Source organism: Pelobates fuscus, chromosome 10 (genome assembly GCF_036172605.1).
Source record: "Pelobates fuscus isolate aPelFus1 chromosome 10, aPelFus1.pri, whole genome shotgun sequence".
NCBI classification, from domain to species: Eukaryota; Metazoa; Chordata; class Amphibia; order Anura; family Pelobatidae; genus Pelobates; species Pelobates fuscus.
Window position 1 is genome coordinate 70,468,605 of NC_086326.1, and position 24,731 is coordinate 70,493,335.

Genomic DNA, 24,731 nt, shown 5'->3' on the forward strand with positions numbered 1-24,731 from the left:
ATACAGGAGGCTATTGCAGGGTCTAGGAAGCTATTAACATAGCAGGGGATAAGAAAATCTTAATTAAACAGAACTTGCAATAAAGAAAGCCTAAATAGGGCTCTCTTTCAGGAAGTGTTTATGGAAGGCTGTGCAAGTCACATGCAGGGAGGTGTGACTAGGGTTCATAAACAAAGGGATTTAACTCCTAAATGGCAGAGGATTGAGCAGTGAGGCTGCAGGTGCATGTTCTATACACCAAAACTGCTTCATTAAGCTAAAGTTGTTCAGGTGTCGCTTTAACTGCTAAATTGCAGAGCATTGAGCAGTGAGACTACAAGAGCATGATCAATACACCAAAGCGGCTTCATTAGGTAAAGTGGTTTTGATGTCCATAGTCTCTCTTTAAGCAATTATTCATATTTATATTCCGTTTTTTGTCTTTGCAGTGTCCCTTTCATTACATATTTATGTTTCAACAAACTATGAAAACTAGATTAACAAATCCTCTACATTTTATATTATACACAAATATTTTTCTTCATAAACACAGTCAGAACGCAATTGTATGTACAGATTTTATTGTAGAAAAATATACATGTCAAAATTGTACTTAAAAAGGAAGAATAATAGAGCTGTAAGTACTAAAAATTTGACTTTCAGAACTCTGGCTGCTTTTCTATTTTCCTCCTTCTCTTATAAAACCAACAATGTTGCATAAAAATGTCAGCTGGTGATAAAATCCTGTATTGCGAGAATAAAACCCAGAAATGGAAGATTAAAGAGGGATAAAAACGTTACAAAGAACAACTGGAATTTTAATAGGATGAAACAATGAACAGCGAATCATTATACCCTCATGAGCACTTTCTTCTTTTTCTTGGCTGTATTTAGTCCAAGAGTATTGTTCCTCTGCACATTCGGTTTCTCTGCACTTTTGGTTAAAGTCCCAGTGCTTGTGTTTCGGGCACTCCAGCGTCTCCCACCAAAAAGTTCAACGGCTTGTGCTAATGTTGGTCCTTCAAATCTGTTGTCTTCCTAAATAACAAAGTAATACTAATGACAACAATGAATAGACACGGCGTAAAGCAAGTTAAAAAGTTGTTCTAAACAAGATACATAAACAATGTTTCTAAACAGTTTATGACAATATATTCAGTTCCTACAAAAACGGTCATAGTTTGCCCCTTAATGGGGGTTCCATATTGTACCGGCTCATGTTCAGTGAGAGAACTGAAAATTTTATATTTTACCTCATTTTTTGAAATAATGCATGCAATATGAGGGGCAATGAGGAGCATTCATTTTAACTCTAAAGGGGCTATGTAGAAAGGGTAGTAATTGGGCAAAGTTCTAAAAAGTTGTAAAAGCAGAACAGTCACCATGGAAACCAATGATTCACTGTAGAACTTTGCTCCATCATTACCCATAACATTTCTAAAAACTATATCTTAAGCATGTGTATATATATATATGTGTGTGTGTGTGTGTGTGTGTGTGTGTGTAGGATTTAGTCTACATAGTGCATAATCTTAAATACTACTGTGTCTAAGTGTTCACCTCCCACAAAGGTGATTTTGTTTTTTTTAAGTTTAAAGACTTTTAAATAGATTTTAAAGACTACCTCCATGGGATGAATTTCCCAGGGGCTTTAGACATTACCAGGTATTTTTTTTATATTGTTATTTATTTTTGACTGTTGTAGGGCTTGACCTTTAAGGTGTTATTTACAGCGCCTTTCAATATAAATTAAATTAATAATTTAATGTAAAAATAACAAAAAATAATAAAACATGCAATATAAAAGTCACACATTAAAGTAGTAAAATACTCTGGCATATTAAATTGATTTGTTAGGAGTGCTAAATAAATCCATTAATTTTCATTGATATATATATTTTTTTCTTATATTGTTTTTATTCTTTAGGTAGATATTGTGACATTAGGTTTTGTTTTTTATTGTTTTTTGTTTACTTAAATGAACAATGTTTGTCTTCCTGTTTAGATTATTGATCACGGTTGAAATGTTTTTAATTTTCATAAATAAATCAAATCCGCCTATATCCCACAGTGCACTGGTCTCATTGCTGCGGCTGCTGCTCCACCCAAGCTGAGATCATCAGTCACTATAATCTCAACCTATCCAATACTTCCCCATAGGGAAGCATTGAGAGACTACTGTGTGGGCTGTGGCAATCATCATCTCATAATAGAGATGTATTAGCTAACTGCCCCTTTTTTGAAGCATCTTAATTAAGAGTGGTATTACTATAATGACACAGGCTGCTACAGTTTCATAAAAAATGATGCGAGTTCAGGGAGGTATAATGCACAGGGTCAGTTTGAGAGCTGTGGCAGTGTCCATATGGAGGGACATATCTACAGTCCATAATGAATCCTGCTGCCAAGTTTATTTTAATTTCTCTGTAAACCCCTCTTACAGTTTTCCCATGGGACAATCCTTAAATGTGTTCATCTACCCTTTAAAAGTCAATACGAGATACTAACTCATAACTATGAAATCCTTAGTAACTCTACCCCTGATTGCCCATCGTCACTAATTCAGAAGTCCAGCACTTCTTGGTCACCAGTGATCTTCTCATGTCCTTTATTTGCACCTGTACAGTCATCTCTCGTCGACAGGATATCTCAAGTACAGTTGCATTCCTATGGAAATGTCTATGGAAAACCCCTCCATCTTACTCTCCCCTAGTCTGCATTCCATCAGAAGGTCCCTTAAAACACGTCTACAAACAGGCCTACAGTAAGCTTGTTTCCTGTTGATATTTGTCAGAGTCTCTCTCTTGGTAGTTTTATTCCCACTATAAAATTGTAAAAAGCCGAGGAATAAGTTAGAGTTACATAAATTCTAATAATAACATAAATAATAATATACAATTTTCACGTGAACACAAGGCCCATCATCATCATCAAGGCAAAAAACAGGTATTTTCATAGGCAAAGTGCAAATTATAAGAAATTACCATGGAAATCAATAGAATGTATAAGATTGCTAATGAGACTTAACAGCCAATGTTTGGCCGATCAATGGCAATTTGCATTAGTTGAAAATACCGGAGTCATTCAAATGGATGTAATGGAATCCAAAGGCCAGGAACGTTCAATTTTCAGCAAAATTCCTGTCAAGCAGGTTTTGACACAATCCATACTTCTCCATAGAAATGTGTTTTGATCACCTGCCCTCACTATACCCCTGCTCATTTTGAATTAACCAGTTTCAGTGTCAGTGACTACAGATACGCAGACATTCCTCAGTAGTTAACAAACTGACAAACCCATCTAGCTAAACACAAACACAAGCTTATTTTCAACTTTACGGCTTATTAACTTCTCAAAATGGCACTGGTTAGTCGGAACAAAAGCTTTTAGCATGCAAATATGGGAAAAGTTGCATGGATAAATTGTTTAATTACACTATAATTGAGGCACAGCCATCAGCATCCAGTATTTAGGTAACTGCAATTTAGATATCTGAATGGAAGCTTAGCGAATTCTATAAAATATAACAATTTAAGAGATATGTAGAAAACCATCAGTGCTTATTTTTTTTTCTGTAAACATGGAGAACAAAACCTACGCAAGTAAAATACTATAAACCGTGTGAGGATTTTACGTACGTATAATGTACATTTCACAACTAGATTTATTTATGTTGTGGGAGCTATGCGTTGGTTTTCAGTTAAATAATGCCCCACACAAATGTAAAGTTTCGATATTTTGTTATAAAATTACATTTTGTGTGTACAGTGGCTGCCCACCAGGCATCATATCTGGAGTCGAAAGGTTTAATAATTAAATCCCCAAGGAAAATGTTTTACTTTAACACGGGCTAGTTTAAAACCGAGATGACATAACAGGTTTACAACTTTGATGGCAAGCAGAATAAAAAAACAATTCGGCAGAAAAAACACAAAGAGTTTTTATATGCTGAATTTATCCCATCCTGTAAAGAAAAATAAATATTGAATATATGTATGATTCAGATGTGTGCGGTTATCATACGCAAACAAAATCTAAAAAACTATTTTATAAACTATCCTAAAAATAAATGTGCATCACAGGGAACAAGAAGCATCAAAACCTGTATGATCCAAATGTCATATAGCGGTGATGCTAACCTTTGTACCCAAAATATTTTTGAACTGGGTGAAAATTATAGGGAACATAATATGCAAATATCTGTGATGTCAAGATTAGTCAACAATGATTGCCTCTGAAATTCTCCCCTCGAACCCCGATTCACGAGATGGAAACCTATTGTAGTCCATTTTCATTTCTACCACCCTATAACATTTACTCCTGCAGATGTAGTCAGTTCAAGTATTTACATGCTTCTTTCCTGGGCATGGATGTAAAAAGTATTGTGGTCCACATGATAGTGGGGCAAGTCAACACTTTACACTTACCAAATGCCATTAGATTGACGCATGATAGACACAAAACATGCCAATCATTTGGTCACTTGAAAGAAATGACTGCAAATACATCTTGGCTTTTATATATACACATACATGTGATGCGTAGCTCATACACCTTAGATGAGGATTAGATTAGGAATCGTATTATTATTATTGCCATTTATATAGTGCTATCAGATTCTGAAGCAATTTACATCATCATCAGAGGGGGAAATTTAACAATAAATGAGACAATTACAAAAACTTACAGGAACGATAGGTTGAAGAGGACCCTGGTCAAATGAGCTAGAGAAGGTGGGGTATAAAACACAATAGAACAGTAGATTGCAATCAAACAAGGTGGGAGTGAAGCAGAGCTGCAGAGAGAGTAGAGTGCTGCCCTTTAGGAGAGAGCAAGAGACAGGTATGTGAGGTAAAGGTTACTCTGGGAGGCCGTAAGCTTTCCTGAAGACATGGGTTTTAAAGCACTTCTTAAATGATTGAAGACTAGGGGAGAGTCTGATGGCGGTAGGCAGGCTATTTTAAAGGAAATAAGCCACCCTCGAGAAGTCCTGCAAGCATCAGTTGGCCATACAGGTACGAGCAGCAGAAAGGAAAAGGTCATGGGCAGAGCAGAGAGACCGAGAAGGGGCATACCTAAAATGAAGAGATATAGGAGGGGCTAGAATTGGTCAGTGCTTTATAGGTGGAACTTATATACTGCACCCTACTAAAAGACAATTGCTACAAAGTTATTTATCATCTTCCAACTTTTATCTACAGGAATCTATTTGAATTCATGGGGTCAGAATTGAAGTAGATGTGGGGCAGAAGATTTCATATAGAAAATGTTGAAAATTAATAAATTCGGACTAACCACAAAATCATCTTCCTTCTTAAGTTTCAAAATGGGCAAATCCACCAGACTAATGAGACAATGTAAAAACAAAGATGAATGTTATGTGTGTAACTTTAACTATCCCAATTTTACATTACCTTATTCATGACTGACTAAGCTTGTTTGAGCAGGGTCCTCATCAACCTATTATTCCTGTAACATTTTGTAATTGTCTCATTTATTGCTAAATTTTCCTCTTAATATTGTAAAGCACTGTGGAATAAGTTGGCATATAAATGGCAATAATAATAATAAAAAAAAAAATAATTCTACCAAAATGCTATTCCACAATGATTGAATTGTGAATTCAAATATTGTGGTAGGACTAAATATAAATTACCACCAATTATTAATAAGTAGACACACTGACTTGGAGTCTTCTGCATTATACACTTACCTGATAAAGACTAACATACTGTCTCCTTAACCACTGCAGTCTCTGATCAGGGAAGTGTTTTATCTTCCGCACTGCTTTCGTTAGTTCCAGCAATCCTTCATATATGGTTTTAGCTGTATACTTTGGAGCTACAAAGTGCAACAACTTGTTGTCAGTAGTATGGAGTCCAAAAAGCAGTGTGACACCATTTTCTTCCAGGTTCATGTTACACAGTTTGTTTTGAACACACACAGTGTGCATATCGATGCCTGGATGTCCCATGTAAACAGCCTTAACCGAAAATAAGTCCAAGAATCCCTCGGATAGTCCACTCATTCCAGCATTGGCAAGGAACTGAAACTTGATCTCTGCTCCGCTCCCCAGGACACCCAGTTTAGATTTAGTATGTGTAAGGCAAGTTGTGGAGGGCTTTGTCCAAGTCAATGTGCTGTTGTCAGGTTGAAGCTGGAGAAAGCAACGAACCGAGAGGTGCGTTTCCTGGTCATATCGAATGACCGTCACTCCTTGCTGAAGGAATTGGTAGACATCAGCTTTGATTGACAGCACATACCAGGGAATAAGTTCTGTGCCATGACTAAATTCCTTCTGCTGTTCTTCGGACCCATGCAAATCCCAGTCTTTAGACTGCTCAAAAATGTCACTTTCAGAGTCAGAGAGGTCACCCATAAGAAACCTAAAACGGAAACGGTTGTAAAAGGACATTAATGAATAAATAAACAAATAATTAAATTAATGTATTTCCATTTTTTATATAGACACAATCACAAACGCATGTACACACACACAGGCATTAATGTTTGAAAAGACAATAACAGAGACAAAATAAAAGTAGAAAAGTATGAAAAATGAAAAAGTGAATAACAGTAATTTCCAGATGATGCATTTTTCAACCCATCATGGAAGATGGAAGAAAAAAAAAAAAAACATACGACAGGTGTATAAACACAGACCTCAAGGAAAATACCACCGGTGCTGCAATTATATACGTTAATTGCAACAATTTCCTTTCTTTTATTTGTGTGGTCAAAGCATCCTTCACAGTGTTTTTCCATTGAGAAGAATGGTGAGTCAGTGATCATTGAATTACAGTCACGGATGGTGTTTTCCATTTAAACACTGTCATTACATGAATAAAAGCATCACGTCATGCGCAAGCCAGTATTACAAACAACTCACTCTCTGAGTTCATTCACAGCACAAATATTAAAATTTTTAAATGATTACATTGTAGAAAAGAGGCTTTTCATTGTTACACTCTAGGTATGCAGCTTGTGATTCATTGAATTCTAAGCATTTTTCACCAGTACAGTCTAACAAATAAAAGCATGACTAGATAATTCTAGCAGTAGATTTGTTTAAAATACTGCTCACAATTATTTCATCATTTTACACTAAGCTCAAGAATGGGAAAACATGTAATTAACAGGTTAAACACTTTTCTAACTGGCTCATGTCAACTCTTCCAAAATTCTGCCAAGATACGTATGGCCATCATGCATTACCCGTGCACACAAACACATTTCATATGCTTTTGTGAATACGTTTGCAAATCATCACAAGATTAAACAAAATGCAACAATGTTAACTTACAGAACCCGGTTTGACTCATAAGCTCTCTTTGAACTGCACAAAAAGTATTGGGGGAAAAAAAATTTAAAATAAATAAAAACGACCACATGTATAGAAGAGGATGTGTTTGATCAAAGTTTTACAATTAGGTTAAACCAAAGTGAAAAAGTATGCCCAGGAACATAGGAATCTGCTATTTGAAGTGCCTTCCTAAAATTTCTTCTGCTATAATTTTTTTTTCTTCTGCTTCTTCTCTGTTCTCCCTAATTTTGTATGTCATTAATGATACGAGCTGGAACAGCATAGATAGTCCACCTTATGCCCATAACCTCTGGTCACTCATTGCATGGCGTGGAACCAATTAAACACAGGGCAGTATGATTTAGTAATCCCACTATATATGGGATACAATTCTTTAAGACAGGTTCTGTTTTTTTATGCAATGGAATACATACAAGTTTTAATTTGATTTGGTTCTCACGGAAAACATTTTTAGGATTTATCTTTGTCGTCAATAACTAAAATTTTCTGTCTAGAGATTAGGTTGTTTGAAATGAAACACTTGCCTACCCTTTTCCCTTTTGTTTCTAAACGAGTTCCTCAATGTTTTATAATGGTTTATGTGTTGTTTAGAAACCTGTAAAAAAAAAATACAAAAAAATTGGCTCACATATTTGATTCTCTAAGCTGGGTATGTCACAATGTGGACACATTACTGAGCAGAGAGCCCTGGCTGTCATCAAGAGGTCCATAAATTAGAAACTGCTCTGTGAGAATTCTCTAGATATAATATCTGATTTTATTTCCCTATTCAAAGAATAACCAAAAGCACTGTGAGCCTTAAAGTGAAATGTTAATTAAAACACATTTTACTAAATATTCCTTAAAGGGACACGCCAGTCCCCTAAAGCAATTTAGCTAGTTTAGATGTTGGCACTTTTATAAATTAATCTTGTTACAGGCTGTAAATCAGCCCTGTTACTTTCTCGTTGTTTAGCTCCTTTGAAAGACGGGCACCTGACTTGTAAAGACTTCTAACTGAGCTGCATTGGGAAGTCTGTGATTGGACAGCCACAGAAAGTCTGGGTGGGGTTAGAAGAGGATGGCTTGCAAAGGTTGCAGACAACTCTTTCTATTAAATGTATCTTGGCACAGCCAATGTGCATGAAAAATGTAAACCCTCACAAAAGTATTAATAGACATAAAGACTGTTAACTGATAATTCAAAGTAGGAAAACTTCACAAAAAGGCACATGTTATCTAGCAACACTTTCTTAAACCTCTCACATTTTTCCTCCTCTGATTTCTATGTTGCTCCCAGTTATCTATTAGTTTCACCACCATTAAAATATTTGATGTAAATTGAGGCGAGGTCCCTATGCAGACTGATGAGGTATATGACTGTCTGGGAGCCAAGATGGAGGCACTATTATTAATATTAATATTTTATTATTTATATAGCGCCAACAAATTCCATAGTGCTTTACAGTCGGTGGACGAACAAACATGTCGTTGTAACCAGACAAGTTGGACACACAGGAACAGATGGGTTGAGCTTGCATGATAGAGGGAGTGGGATAAAGTGACACAAACGGTAAGGATAGTATTAGACTAATGACAGTTGCAAGAGAGGAATCAGTCGGGAGCTATTAACAGTTTAATTGATACGCTTTTATGAAGAAGTGGTTTTTTAATGATTTTTTGAAGGAGTGGAGACTGGGTGAGCATCTAACGGCGGAGGGAAGTGAGTTCCACAGGAACGGTGCAGCCCTCGAGAAGTCTTGAAGGCGAGCATCAGAGGTGGGAGTACGGACAGAAGATATACGTAAGTCTTCAGCAGAGCGTATGGGCCTAGACGGGACATACTTGTGTATTAGGGAGTATAGATAGGTGGGAGCAGAATTATGTAGACATTTGAAAGCAAGAATCAGAATTTTAAATTGAGCCCTATATCTTACAGGAAGCCAATGTAGGGACTGACAGAAGGGTGAGGTGTGGGAGATGCGGGCGGACAGGAAGATGAGCCTACATTCCATTACAGAGGTAAATACAGTTGTGTGCATTTCTCCATTTATCTATATTACAATTTCAGACCTCACATTAGACATGTGCAATTCGTTTCGGTCCGAATAGGAATTCGGACGAATTTCGGACATTTCGGACATTCGGGTACTTCGGAATGTCCGAATTGCCGAAGTGCCAAATTGCCGAGGTCCTGAAGTTCCGAAATTACCGAATTTCCAAAGTGTCGAAGTGCTGAAGTTCCTAAGTGGCCGAAGTTCCGAAGTGTCAAAGTGCCGAAGTTCCGAAGCACAGTATTGCCTAACCCAGTGAAAGAAGAAGAATGTTACATTGTATACAATTTTAAATAAAAAGTATACAAACATAGCCAGGATTCAGCTGTAAGCATTTGCAACACTTACAACAATCAAGTAACATACATTCATATAAAATGTAAGTTACTTGGCCAGTCAGTGTAATGACAGGAATAAATAAGTAGATAACTCCCTAATTCCCATGGTATTAGGGAGCTATCTACTAAAAGGCTGAAAGACCTAAATTGGTCTTTCAGTCACATTTACTAATACTAAGTAAAGATTACTTAGTATTAGTAAATTATGCCCCTACTCGCTATACCGCGAGTAGGGGCATGTCCATTAAACAGTGAGCAGCCTGTGGCTGCTCACTGTAAAAAAATATATATATTTTCCTCCCCCCGGGCCCCCACCCCTGAGCGGCGGGTGGGGGCCCTAAATCAGAATAAGGGGAGGACCTAATGTCCTCCCCCCTGGCCCCCACCCCTGAGTGGTGGGTGGGGGCCCTAAATTGGATTAAAGGGGGGGACCTAATGTTCTCCCCCCTGGCCCCCACACCTAAGCGGCGGGTGGGGGCCCTAAATTGGAATAAGGGGGGCCTAGTGTCCTCCCCCCTGACCCCCACCCCTCAGCGGCGGGTGGGGGTCCTAAATACTAATAGGGGGGACCTAAGGTCCTCCCCCCTGGCCCCCACCCTTGAGCGGCCGGTGGGGACCCTAAGAAAATGTCCCCCCCAGGTGACTAGGGCTCCCCAAACCCCTAGTCCCCCAATACAACTTATCCCCCTACCTACCCCCCTCACCCTAAAAACTAATGAGGGGGGGACCTTTAACTAAGTACCTGTAAAAAAAAACAAAAAGAAAAAACTTACCATTCGATGTTTTCTTTCTTCTAAAATCTTATTTTTTCAGCCCCAAAAAAGGCCAAATCAAAAACCATAATAACCGACGCAATTATTATTTTTTTAAACAGTGAGCAGGCTGCTCACTGTTTACTAGACATGCCCCTACTCGTGGTATAGCGAGTAGGGGCAAAATTTACTAATGCTAAGTAATTTTTACTTAGTATTAGTACATTTGGCTGAAAGACCAATTTAGGTCTTTCAGCCTTTTGGTAGATAACTCCCTGATACCGTGAGAATTAGGGAGTTATCTACCAAGCGGCTGCAAGAGAAGTCCCGAGGTGCCGAAGTCCCGAAATTCCGAAGTGCCGAATTTCTGAAGTGCCGAAGTGCCGAAGTGCTCAAGTGCCGAAGTTCCGAAGTTGCCGAAGTTCCGAAGTTGCCGAAGTTCCGAAGTCTTGAAGTGCCGAATTGCCAAAGTCCCGAATTGCGAAAATCCCGAATTTCGGAATGCCGAATCAAACTGAAATGTTTTCCCATGCACATGCCTACCTCACATACATATTTGCTAAATATAAACGACAAGTGCATGTCTGGAAAGAGACAGTATCGCTTCAAAAAACAAAACAAAAAAACACACACAAACCTCTCTACCTGCTGGCAAAAGACAAACAAAGTAGAATTTACTTTACAGATAAGATGTGAATGATGCAATTATTTCATAAAGACTATGTCACGAACGTAAATAAATAAATAAAATCACACTGCTGTGCTATGTTTATAAAATGTGCACACCCATCTTACATGGAATTTCACATCATCTTCTACAGCCAGTTCATTTATTTAGGCACAAAATACTTAAGAAATAAAAATAATAATACAATAAATAAATAAAAACAACAAAAACACTTCAAAGTTTTAGCAGATCCCACAGACCCCTTAATGAAAACCTGCAGCTTACAGAAACCTAATATGGTGTCAACTACACTATAAAACATTTTTTTTTTTTTACCATCACATTTTCATAATGAACATTCTATTCAACATAGTGCCATTGAGAGACACTGTCTTTTTAAAAGTTGGGGCTGTAAGTTGGACTATAGGAACGTATCACTGAACAAAGCATTTATTACCAATTTATTAGCTTTTTGGCTCTATTATTTACATCATATCATATAATTTACTATAACAAAAAATTTAAAATATGATAAAAAATATTTTTAAAAATCTGTTAAGCATCTACAACCGCCAAAAAAACACCTTTGCTAAATAGGTTCAAAATTTTGTCCTGAGTTTAGAAATACCCAATGGTAACATGTTCTTAGCTTTGTTTTGTGTGCAAGTTATAGGGCAATAAGTACAAGAAGCACTTTGCTATATCCAAACCATTTTATTCAAAATGAACTAAAGTAACATTGTAACACTGACATCTGTCAGGAATCCCTGAATAACCCTTCACATGTATATATTTTTTAAAATAAGACTACCTAAGGTATTAAATTGGGGTATTTTGACTCTTTTCATGCAACCATTTTACCACCAATCAGGGTAGTCTTTAAAGTGGGGCAAACGGGACAGCTGCCCCGGGCCCAGTTACTTCTGGGGGGCCCAAGGCAGCTGCCCTGTAAGCCCCGATGTCCGCAAAAATTGTTTTTATCTGTCCCATGGGCCCACCGGTGTTGTGGCTGCACCGGGGGCACACACACTAAGGGGACCGTTGCTTTACGGCAGCAGGCTGGGAGGACATGACTGCCATGAGTTGCTTCCTCCCAGATAGAGTTAAGCCATGTGGGAGGGAGGAGAAGGTCATAAGTAGGGGGCTGAGCCTCTCACTTCCAACTACTTCAGCTTGCCACTGGACCCCAGGGAGCCACCCTCCTGAATAAGGTAGGAAACTGTCTGTGTCAGTATATCTGTGTGTGTGTCAGTAAGTGTGTGTCAGTATGTCTGTGTGTGCGTGTGTTTGTGTCAGTATGTCTGTGTGTACGTGTGTTTGTGTCAGTATGTCTGTCTGTGCATGTGTTTGTGTCAGTATGTGTCTGTGTGTCAGTATGTGTCTGTGTGTCAGTATATCTGTCTGTGTCAGCGTTTGCCAGTATGTCTGTGTGTCAGTTTGTCTGTGTGTGTTCATAGGTCTGTCAGTCACTATGTCAGTGGGTGTGTCTCAATATGTCTGTCAGCGTGTATCTCTATGTTGTCAGTATGTGTGTCAGTGTGTATATCTGTGTATCTGTATTTAGTCAGTATATCTATTATATCTATGTTTCTATGTGTAGTCTGTGTGTATCTGTAGCTGCATGCGTGTCATTGTGTGTATGTTCATGTGTTAGTGTAACTGTGTGTATGTGTATTTGCATGTGTGGCAGAGTTTGTATCTGTGTGTATGTGTATCTGCATGTGTGCCAGGCTGTGTATCTGCGTGTCTGTATGTGTGTCAGTGTGTATCTGTATGTTATTGTATGTATTTGCGTATCTATGTTGTCAGTGTGTGTACCTGTGTGTATATCTGTCTGTGTATCTGTATAGAGTCAGCGTGTTTATCTGTGTATCTGCATGTGTGTCAGTGTGTCTGAGTATCCACATGTGTCAATGATTGCATTTTTGTGTCTGCATGTGTGTCAGGTTGTGTATCTGTGTGTGTATCTGTGTCAGCATGAGTGTCAGTGTTTATATCTGTGTGTCTGCATGTGTTTCAAAGTGTGTGTGTATCTGTGTGTGTATGTGTATTACAGTCTGTGTGTGTGTCAGTGTATGTGTACATGTGATTACATCTCAGCATTCAAAACGCCAACACTACACACAAGTACAGTCCTGCATTCAAACATCAACACTACATGCAAACACAGTCATGCATTAAAAGGTCAATACTACATACAAACACACCTTTGTGTTAAACACCAAAAATATATATAAACACACCCCTGCATTCAAAAACAAACACTACACAAAAATGCATGCTTGCATTCAAACGCTAACACCACATACAAACACACCACTACATTTACACAAACATACTCCATACAAAAACATGCTTACATTCAAACACACAAACACTGCTTAGTACTAAATACAACCCTGCAAGCATGGGAAAATGGCAGAGCACCAGCTGTCAAAGCATTGTTGGAGTTGCAAGACAGATGGGGATCTATTGTTTGGTCACCCTTGCGAGGTCCAAAAAACTATTGCACCTGTGCCCTCTCTACTTTAGTTCTGCTCCTGCGTTGGGGAGTGGAGGACGTGATTGCATGTCAGGGAGTGGAACTGGGGGTCAGAGTCCAGGGAGGGCAATCCAATGCTTTCCCAGGGCCCAATCAATATTAAAGACGGCCCTGCGACTAATCTGTGCGAAATGTAAAAAAAAAAAATGTACACACATAGCAATTTAAGAATACATGTACTGAGAACTTTAAGGGTTACTGCCAAAGAACACCCCAATATGTGTTCAGCAACATCTCCTGAGTACAGTGATACCACCCATGTATAGGTGTGTCGGGTTCTCTGGCAGCCAAAGGACCTTATTTGGAGGGCGCACATTCAAATTTTCCAACTTGGAATTTTCACAGCTGGTCATCATGCACCCATGTCCTATTTTGGACATTTTTAAAGCCCTCCAAAGTAATTTACCCCCATCAAACCATATATTTTTGAAAAGTAGACACCCTAGGGTATTTCAAATGGTGGTATTTTAACACTTTCCATGCACTAATTCTACCACTTTCGGGTAGTCACTATTTGTTTTATTTTTCTCTCACATTGTACTTTAGGCATGGATTCTCAGTTCCTGTTATGTGTTACTGACAAAGAACACCCCAATATGTGTTCAGCAACATCTCCAATGTACAGGTTTTATGGGTTTTTGCAATCTTACAGGGGTCAAATGTAGGGCTTTCCCCTTTTCCATGTTTGCCCATTGAAATTTGCCATATTGGTTTGCTGGGCCCATGTTGCCTTTGAGACCGTATGGCAGCCCAGGAATGAAAATTAATCCCATCATGGCATACCATTTGTAAAAGTAAACAACCCACGGTAATCAAACAGTATGTATTCAACAGTGTGAGTATGTGTTTGTATTCAGCAGTCTGTGTGTATGTATTCAGCACTCTCTGTGTGTACTCAGCAGTCTGTCTGGGTGTGAACTCAGCAGTCTGTCTGTGGATCCAGCAATCTGACTGTGTGCATAAGCAGTGTGTGTGTGTGTGCATTCAGCAGTCTGTGTGCATGCATTCAGCAGTCGTTGTCTCCCCCCTGTCTCCCTAAATATAGTAAAATTCCAGTCTGCTGCTGCTGGCTCTGCCTCTGATCTGCCTGCTTGGCTGTCATCATCAGAAGTGATGATCAAAAGCCAATTACAATGCTTTCCCATAGGAAAGCATTGGATTGGCTGAGACTGTCAAGGAGGCAGATCAGGGGCAGAGTCAGCACAAGTCAAACACAGCCCTGGCCAATCAGCATCTCCTTATAGAGGTGCATTGAATCAATGCATATCTATGAGGAAAGTTCTGTGTCTCCATGCAGAGGGTGAAGGAACTGAATGTCAGTGCTGCAGCCCAGGAAAAACTTCTAGTAGCCATCTGAGGAGTGGCCACTGAAGTGATCAATAGGCTGTAAACACTGCATTTTCTCTGAAAAGACAGTATTTTGTGCAAAAAGTCTGTAAGAGAATTATACTGACCAGAACGAATACAATAAGCTGTAGTTGTTCTGGTGACTACAGTGTCCCTTTAAAATTGTGGAGATTAGCATAATTTTTATGTATATGTTTGTATGAAAAGCAATCTATGTACACAAAACTGTACTGTTTATTTTTTTGTTTTGTTTTTAAACAGGCGTTAATGTGCCAGCTATACAGCCAATGTTTCAAATTAATGTTATGCTAATATTTTTTCGCACATAAAGTGCTTGGTAACAAAAGGGTTATACGAGGTAGCTCAATAATTTGTCTTAAAAATAATTGGTAAGTGGTAAGTAGATTTAGCACTAATAAAAACAAACTTTCTCGGTGGAATATCCATGGCAACAGCAGCCAATCTCTGATATCAATAACATGAGATTATACCTCAGTGGTTCACAACTGATCAATAGGAGGTCATATAGAGCTAATGGACAATGCACACTCTACGTAAGTGATGCTTAAAAAGCTTTGTTACATTTTACTGAATAACTTGGGTGGCCACCATGCACAATGTTTATATTATAAAAGTTGATATTTTAAAGAAACCGTCCTAAGTAATATATATTTGTCAAATTATTCAAACATCATAAACCTTGATGGAAATGTAAAATCATTGTTGGCATCAGATGCTTCAACCAAATCTTATACCAGATGCTTTTAATAATATTAGAAAAAATGATTTTGTAAAGCCATATTAAATCACTACAATGAGATTTCAAACTGCAGGTAAATGAAATAAGCAGTCTGCACTCTGCAGGAAACTGCTAGTTTACTTCATAGACAAAATAAATGACCTCATTTTCTCTCTACCAGAGGTTCCTTAAAATGGCACAGTTCGTATAAACCACAGAATGCAGTGGTAACAGAAATAGTATCTATTCTATACATACATACGCACAACATTAATATGGAATCTAATCAAAGATTACGACAGTATTATGATGCAGACACTCCAAAAATCAAATAGTCAGAGAGCGGCATTGCATAAATTCTGTTAGTCCCTCAATACATAAGGGTAAGTATAATGTTTTCTGGTCTGAACACATGGCCAAGAACAATTTATTTTCACAGTATTTCATTATAGTTTTCACCAATGACATGTTGTTAAAGGGTTATTTCAACCAAAGAAAAAAGGAGTGTTTTCAGGAAAAAAAAACACTGTTTTTGGTCAGAATAACCTTACAGTACAGGTCCATCCGAAAAAAACAAAAAGTAAAATATCTAATTTTTACCTCTGTTCCAGCACAGAGGTCAACTTCTCCCAGCAGACCGATCCGACCAGAGTGACATCACTCCACCTCGCTAAAGGGGTAGGAATGTCGAGGACAGGTTGAGGGAAAAACTTGGTTAGTATGAAGGGGAGGGTTGTGCTACTGCTGGACGCCTGTCGCAAGAATGCTGTGCGTGCTGATGATAGACATCCAATATGTACAAAACTAATATTAGTTTGGGACTCTTGTTACGGGCTTGCTAATGATGTGCTAGTCCTGATGCCAAAGAAGGAGTTACACCTCTGCCAGCACAGATTTGAAAATCTGTACAGCATTCCATAGCGTAACGCTGCACATACTGACTCCAGGTACCATGACCACTTCATGTTGCTTGAACTAATCCTTTAAATCTATGTGATCAAGTACTCAAAGCATAATTAGTCTGAAAATCCTGCATCTTTGAGTGGTAGTAAAATGGGACAAAATCAGAATCTATACACAGATATAGAACTATACACAGTATATAATATAGCGCTTGGATAGTTTCGAGCAAATGGTGTCTTGGACATGAAAATGCTGCAAAAAGGTTCAGCACTAACATTGTGGCAACGAAAATGATTAAGTATGTAACAGTGACCACTAATGTTTCTTGCATATCAAAAGCCATACACAATAAATTAAATAAACCATTTCTTACATTGTTCAGAGCTTTGGGAATGCCAACAGAGATAGAAGCATTTTTCAGCTTCTTCTATGAAACGATAGAGGTTTATTGGTTATTTATGAGAAGATAAACGTCGAGGAAGGATCCAAATATCAGCGAGACAAAGAACAATGTAAGCCTAATGCGGAAAATAACTGGCCCTGGAACAGGCTGCATTAGTGAGATTCTTAGATTTGGTCTGTTTGTTGCCAATTTGGAAATCTCAAGAAGGAGCACTGCAAATGGTTGAAAGTGAAAACGCAGCTTAAAAGATAATATTTAGAAAACAATGATCCAAAAAATAAAAGTTAAAAAAAAAGTAAAAAGGACTTACTGGAATCTGTTCCTATCGATAACAGAGTTTTTTCTAGATATATTGCTTTCGCTCAGACTTTCCTCTCCCTCCTCGGACTCTAGACTTCGATTGCAGCTACGAATAGTCTGCATGATATTATTCACAGTTGATTCTTTTTCTGTGTTGTTTATTCCATCTTTACCTATTCGTTGCAAAAAGTTGTCCTGTCCGTTGTAATCTGAAACAAACTATAAAAAAAAAACATATATTGATTATAAACACAGATGAAGGAAAAAAAAAGCAGCAAAGCTAAAATTGAAGGTCAGGTGGAGAACTATATGGATTCATTCTGAAACTTTAAAAAAAAAATATTACTATTATATAATGTAAACACATTGGGGGGGGGGCTATGTATAAAAATATATGTTCAGGAAAGTGGTGCACACACAGAAAAGGGGTGAAACCATCAATGGAATGAGCCTTAGATTCCACTGGTTTCCATGGTGACTGATCATTTTTCAGCTCATATTTCAATATTATTATTACCGAACGTATTGGAGCTCATTTTATAGATCTTATAAACCTGAGAGGCTGACTTGACCTTGCCAAGAATCAAATACTAAGTTTTCATTCATTGTAACTTCTGAGCGGTTTCACAGGTTTGCAAATAGGCTACACTGATATTTTCATTTCATTTTGGTCCCTAAAAACGAGAATTTAAATGGATCTACCAAAAGTAATGGTAACGCAGTGCTTTACATTATGCCTTACTAGGAAGAACCAGAATCTTAACACCATGCTGTTTATCACTACAGTTTATGATTGGCTGTCTTGTTAGAATACTGGGGCAAAAAAAAGTTGAATAGAGAGGAGTGCACTAATTAGAACAATAAACCACAAGGTGTAATCGGGTAATCAATCCCATTACCGCAAGGACTACAAAACAAGAAAAGCTAAGTGGTTGTGTGGATTAGCATCACGTCTGCAATCCATCCACATACTGATACAAGGAACTCATCAGTCACTTAAATATTTCTGACTTTCAGGGATTTTTTTTTTTTTTTTTAATAATTCTTATTTATTTGTTGATACTTGTTATTGCAATGTTAAAGTTGACCAGTAATTCACAAAATTATGACTAGGTCACCAACAGGTCTGTAAACGTTCACTTTGTATATGGATGGCACCTGTGATAACAGCACTTAATGTGTTGATCAAATGATACACATGCCTTAATATTGCTTAATCCCACTTCAATGCTGACCTAGCAAATGGGTAGACAGCAACGTCCCCAAAATGACACACGCCACATTTCACAATCCTTGGTATGCAGGCTGCAGACTTAATTCCCTATTGCAGGGACTTGAAGTAACTTGGTAATTAAGGTGTCAATGCCATTCTATGAGATTTGTATTTAATTTGGAATCGGCTCATATTGTGAGTCTCATACAGAGCCGGTCATCGGTAGCATTACCGTTAACAAAATTGTCCGATGTAATTAATCGTTCGTTAGCTCAGTCGCCTGTCCTGGGCTCTTCTCATGGTTTGGTCTGCACTATCCACTTTTTCCAGACAAATTAGTCTAGAATACTAGTGTAGCAGTCTCTTAACTGTACTTTGGAGGCAGCTGGTGCCAAGTTACATAGTTATCTACCACCTCATACAAATGCAGTGTTTGCTGTGAAGTGCTATAGTGCCAATGTGCTGATTATCTGTGTATGAAGTTTCCTTTGTTATCTGCAGGGCCGGATTAACATAGGGGCTGATGGGGCTACAGCTCCAGGCCCAGGCCCATGGAATAGGCCCATTTAAAAAAAAAAAAATGTTTTTTAATTTTTTTTACACACACACTACTCTTAGGTTTGCCACCTGACTGATATTTTACTGGCACAGCCGGTATTTGAGGCTGCCTGGTTGTGCCGGTATTGCAGTAATACCGGCAATACAAATGCAGGTATTTTTCTCAGAATAAATGGAGATTACTCTGCAATACCAGCACCAGCCAGTAGGGGTCACTGTGTGTGGAGAAAGGCAGGGATAGGAAGTTACAGCATATCCCTGCCTCTCTCTACTACTCACTGATCCGTGGGAAACAGCAACACAGCACAGAGTCCAGACAGCAGCTCTACAGCTCAGGTAAGTGAGGGATGGGGGGGAAAGGCAGCAGGGACACATGGGGACACTGAGACACTAGGACACATGGGAACACAGACACTGGGAGACCTGGGAAAACTGAGACACTTGGGGACACTGGAAAACATGGGGACACTGAGACACTAGGGGACACTGGGACACATGGGGATGCTGAGACACATGGGGATGCTGAGACACATGGGGACGCTGTGAGACATAGGGACATTGGGAGACACTGAGAAATTGGGACACGGAGACACTATGTCCACATTTCTCCCAGTGTCCCCATGTCCCCCAGCCAGTGTCCCTAGTGTCTCAGTGTCCCCGAGTCTCCCAGTGTCTGTGTCCCATGTCTCTCAGTGTGCCTAGTGTCCCCATGTGTCCCAGTGTCCCCTTATGTCCCAGTGTCCCCATGTCTCCAAGTGTCTGTCTCCCAGTGTCCCCTAGTCTCCCAGTGTCTGTGTTCCCATGTCTCTGTGTCCCTAGTGTCTTAGTGTCCCCAAATGTTTCAGTATCCCCATGTCTCCCAGTGTCTGTGTTACTAGTGTCTCAGTGTGCCTAGTGTCCCCATGTCTATGTCCACAACTGTCCCCATGTCTCCCAGTGTCCCCTAGTCTCCCAGTGTCTGTGTTCACATGTTTCTGTGTCCCTAGTGTCTTAGTGTCCCCAAATGTTTCAGTGTCCCCATGTCTCCCAGTGTCTGTGTCCCTAGTGTCTCAGTGTCCCCATTTCTCCCAGTTTCCCTAAATGTCTCAGTGTCCCCTTGTCTCCCAGTGTCCCCATGTCTGTGTGTCCCCGGGTCTCTCAGTGTCCCCATGTCTCACTGTGTCCCCATGTCTCACTGTGTCCCCATGTCTCACTGTGTCCCCATGTCTCACTGTGTCCCCAGTATCCTAGTGACATGGGGACACACTGAGACATTGTGACACTGGGAGAAATGGGGACACTGAGACACTGGGAGACTAGGGTACTGGGTGACATGGAGACACTGACACTATGATACATAGGGACACTGAGACACTGGGTGACTTGCGAGACTGAGACACTGGTCATTTTACAGAATTTTCTCTGATGTCACTCCTTGTGATTATACAAATGATTAAGGCTGGTATTTTTTCCCAAGAAAGGTGGCAACCCTAACTACTCTTCACATACTCTTGCTTAAAGGAGCACTATAGGGTCAGGAACACAATCATGTATTTCTGTCCCTGTTGGGTTAAAACCACCACCCTGGCCCCTTCTTGCCTACCTAAAATATAACTTGTATTCAAGTCTGCAGCTGCTGGCTCTGTCTCTGAACTGACTGTCTGCTGACATCATCAGAAGTGGTTGTCTGAGCAAATTACAAATACTTGCCCATAGGATTGGCTGAGACTGTCAACTAGGCATATCAGGAGCAGAGCCAGCACAAGCCCACCATAGCCCTGGCCAATCAGCATCTCCTCATAAAGATAAATTGAATCAATGCATCTCTATGAGGAAAGTTCAGTGTCTGCATGCAGAGGGTGGAGACACTGAATGGCAGTGCTGCACAATAGGCAGTATTACCCCAGGAAGCACCTCTAGCAGCCATCTAAGGAGTGGCCAGTGGAGTTATTTTCTCTGAAAAGACAGTGTTTACTGCAAAAGGGCTGAATGGAATGATTCTACTTACCAGAACAAATACAATAAGCTGTAGTTGTTCTGGTGACTATAGTGTCCCTTTAAGTTTGGAAGCTTAAGAGGGATGTATGGGAACAAAACTTGTGTGGACAGGCTGACAATAAAATTAGTTTAGGTAATGCAGACGTTGGTCTCTCTAACACTGTGGCATGTCCTCTTTCTTTTACACTTACTACATGCACCTTTTCTCTGTCCCAGAATATATACCAGGAACTTCTGCCTGCTAGTAAGAAGGTAAGGAGACAAGTGGACCAGCGAGTGCTAGGGGACAGTCCTTAGAAAGAATGGAGTGAGTGCATCATTAGACGCATTTATGTCAAGCTCAGGGTGCTGCCTGCATAGTATGCCCTTAGTTGGACAGCCTGCACGATTGGCGGGCAGCCTGACATGCATTCATGCCAGGCTGCCCTTCAAATTCTTTGGACAGACATGCCCCCTTCTTGGGCATGTTTTCCCCTTTTGGCAGGTCTGGTCACCAATGGCCCACCCTTTTACCCTGCCCAGTGACTTCCTGCTTCACTGGACACTGCTGTTAGGGGTTATTGATTTACTTGAAAGATGAAAGCATAAATTAGAGAGAGATTAGCATGTGTTTTTTATGTGTTTTCTTATAGCTGCATCCTATGAGTTTCCCTCCAGCACCATCTCCATCAAGTACATGACGCTTGGGAGGTATGCCCCCCCCCCCCCATCCCAAGTTGCTGAAGGGGTTAAAACCCAATGACTTACCGGAGTCCAGCGCGATGTTCCTCGGCACTGCGTCAGGCTCCGCCTACTCTACCCCCCAGCCAACGTCAATCGGCACATGTTCTATGAACACGGAAGTCCCTCTAGTGGCTGTTTATGAAAACTGCAATAATTACAGTTGCAGGGTTAAGGGTAGTGGGAGTTGGCACCCAGACCACTCCAATGGGCAGAAGTAGTCTGGGTGCCTGGAGTGTCCCTTTAAGAGCTTGTATGCAATAGTTCCAATAGTGCAATAGTTCCAGTGGCCTCTTTAGCAGACCTTTATGATCATTTAACATTTAGCACATTCTTTCTTCTTAGAATATAATGCTTACTTACGGTACATATAGAATTTATGTATTTATGGCATCATTATTAAAACATGTTTAGAGAGCTTTATTTGAAAAAGCTTTTCACTTAAGCAGAAACTGTGAACCTTTAAACATCCTAGGTCACGTACTGTTATCTTTATATCTCAACGGAAATAAGCCTTTATGTTTGTCGTGGAAAACACATAGCGGGTTTCTAAGTGCTGAGGCCACACTTAGTCATATTAATTCGTGTCCCATAAAAAGGCAGGTGGTGGTTGTATTCTGAAGAAGCCACAGCTATACTTAGTCAAAGCAATACATTCCGTTCCAAGCTAACTAGCAGACGGCTGTTACATATGTACACACACACACACACACACACACACACACACAAAGGGTTTGCCAGTCTACATATTGGCAACGCACTTTACATTCCATACAATGGTGGGATCGTGAAAGTTCACTGCTTTAATCTGCAGTACGTATATAAAGTCAGCTTTATTCTAACAATTTAGAATATTTATGGAAAGCTTGCTTTTTATCTAATCATTTCTCATTAAGGTGAATGCTGTAATATCACTAGGTATAGCATTGATCAGAAAATGTCTACCATTGCCCCAATGTAACTCATTCCACAACATCTTTCCAATTTGTAAAAAGACAGACTTATGAAGCTTTTGGATATATAAACTACATACACTACAGCCCAAAAGGCTAAACGTGGATTTTGATTTATGAAGCTAAGTTGAATTGTTTTTGGATATATAAAAATAAATCAATCATTTTATTCTTCCTGCAACTTGGAAACCCAACACTACACTTATAGTATCTCCACGCAGACTTGCATCTCGTATAACAAGACACTGGTGGAGATACCCCCAAAATACCCTCTATACACAATATTGTAATAATGATAATATAATAGTAGACTATTCTCTTGGCAGGAAAACATGGACAACAATATTATTTACACAGTAAATCAAACTTTGCATTGCCTAAGAAACAAATGAATCATGGTCAACTCATCGTACGTTTATTGTAAAAGTCAAAGTTTTATGGGGGGGAGACAGAGGGAGATGAACAGCAGTGAACCGTTTTTGATTACATAATACTTGGGGAAAATAATTTAATATACATCACCATTTATTTCGGTGATAAAGGAGATAAATTAATTGAATTAGTCAAAAGTGTTTTACATGCCCAATTTCATGTGTCCAGTAACATATTGGGCAATTCTAAAAGAGTGAATCTGTAAAGTCATACTTATGACAGAAAAAAACCCCAACTGATGTGACTTTGTTTTCAGACATTACATTATCTGTTTCCAAATAGAAAGTAATAACACGTTCATTTTGTCTGGTTTACTGGAACTACATTAGAAAAATTAAAACAATTACAAAATAAATAAAACAACAGTCAAGGGACAGAATGGGGGGGGGGGGGGGAAACTAATGAAAAGAGCAAAAAAGATGAAAAAGCAAAGTATTGGAATTACAAATACCTCCAATGTTTCATTTTGACAATTGTAGTGTGGACACAATCTAATGAGACTTGCTGCTCCATCCAGGACATCACAGAGCTCCTTCAAAAATACTCCACAAAAGGGGACCACTTTACATCCGGGTATATTCAAAGCCCTGTTTACCACTTTCCTGTACTCTGATGAAGATTCATGTTGAGCCATTGCATCTTTTAAACTTCTCATTGTTTCAATATCAGACTGATCCATGAATTGCCACATTTTTAAAACTTTTCTTGACCTAATTTAATTAAAATAAGGAAAAGAAACATAGGCATTGGAGAATTCTACATATTACTTACACATTTTATAATGGGAGAGAGTTATTACAAATATTTTTTAGGTGAGACATGGACAATTAAAATTCATAATTTTTGCAGTTAAAGGGATTTAGGCCTCATTAATATGATATATTTTTGCATGTTCAAATCTTAATAATTTTTTCACAAAAATTATGTTTGGCAGAACGCTGCAACATTATGAAGATTTGAGCATGCAAAAAATAAAACAAAGAAAACCTCAGCCTATCAAGGAGGCTTAAAGGGACACTATAGTCACCAAAAGAGCTATAGCTTATTGAATTTGTTCTGGTGTGTAGAATCATTACCTTCAGGCTTTTTTGCTGTAAACACGGTCTGTTCAGAGAAAATGCAGTGTTTCCATTACAGCCTAGTGATAACTTCACTGGCCACTCCTTAGATAGCTGTTAGAAATCCTTCCCGGGTCATGGCTGCCTAAAGTGCATCCAAATATTCAGTGTCTCCTCCCTCTGCATGCAGACACTGAACTTTCCTCATAGAGATTCATTGATTTAATTCATCTCTATGAGGAGATGCTGATTGACAGGTCTAAAGGAAACAGAGCCAGAGCTAGCAGCTCCAGACTTGAATACAAGTAAGATTTTGCTATTTGTAGGGAGGCATGAGGGGACCAGGGGGGCTAGATGGTGTTTTTCACCCCATAGGGTCAGAAATACATGTTTGTGTTCCTGACCCTATAGTGCTCCTTTAAGTCTTTTAAATGCATTAAAGTTGTGTTAGATCTTGAAGTGTCCCTTTAAGTTTTTCCACATTCTTTATTTT

At 39.1% G+C, this 24,731-nt stretch overlaps 1 protein-coding gene across 8 annotated transcripts in view; it reads right to left on the bottom strand.

Moving 5' to 3' along the window:
- Positions 1 to 24,731, bottom strand: part of PLCE1 (phospholipase C epsilon 1) — a 341,969-nt gene that overhangs the window by 55,155 nt on the left and 262,083 nt on the right. For 6 of the 8 annotated variants that reach the window (XM_063434572.1, XM_063434567.1, XM_063434568.1 and 3 more), the window contains 5 exons: positions 23,632 to 23,890; positions 17,338 to 17,546; positions 7,283 to 7,315; positions 5,693 to 6,365; positions 835 to 1,017 (listed from right to left, as the gene is read on the bottom strand). In XM_063434572.1, coding sequence (XP_063290642.1) covers positions 835 to 1,017; positions 5,693 to 6,365; positions 7,283 to 7,315; positions 17,338 to 17,546; positions 23,632 to 23,890 — 1,357 coding nt within the window. The remainder of the gene's footprint in view (positions 1 to 834; positions 1,018 to 5,692; positions 6,366 to 7,282; positions 7,316 to 17,337; positions 17,547 to 23,631; positions 23,891 to 24,731) is intronic. The other 2 variants (XM_063434573.1, XM_063434570.1) reach the window with 1 other exon arrangement.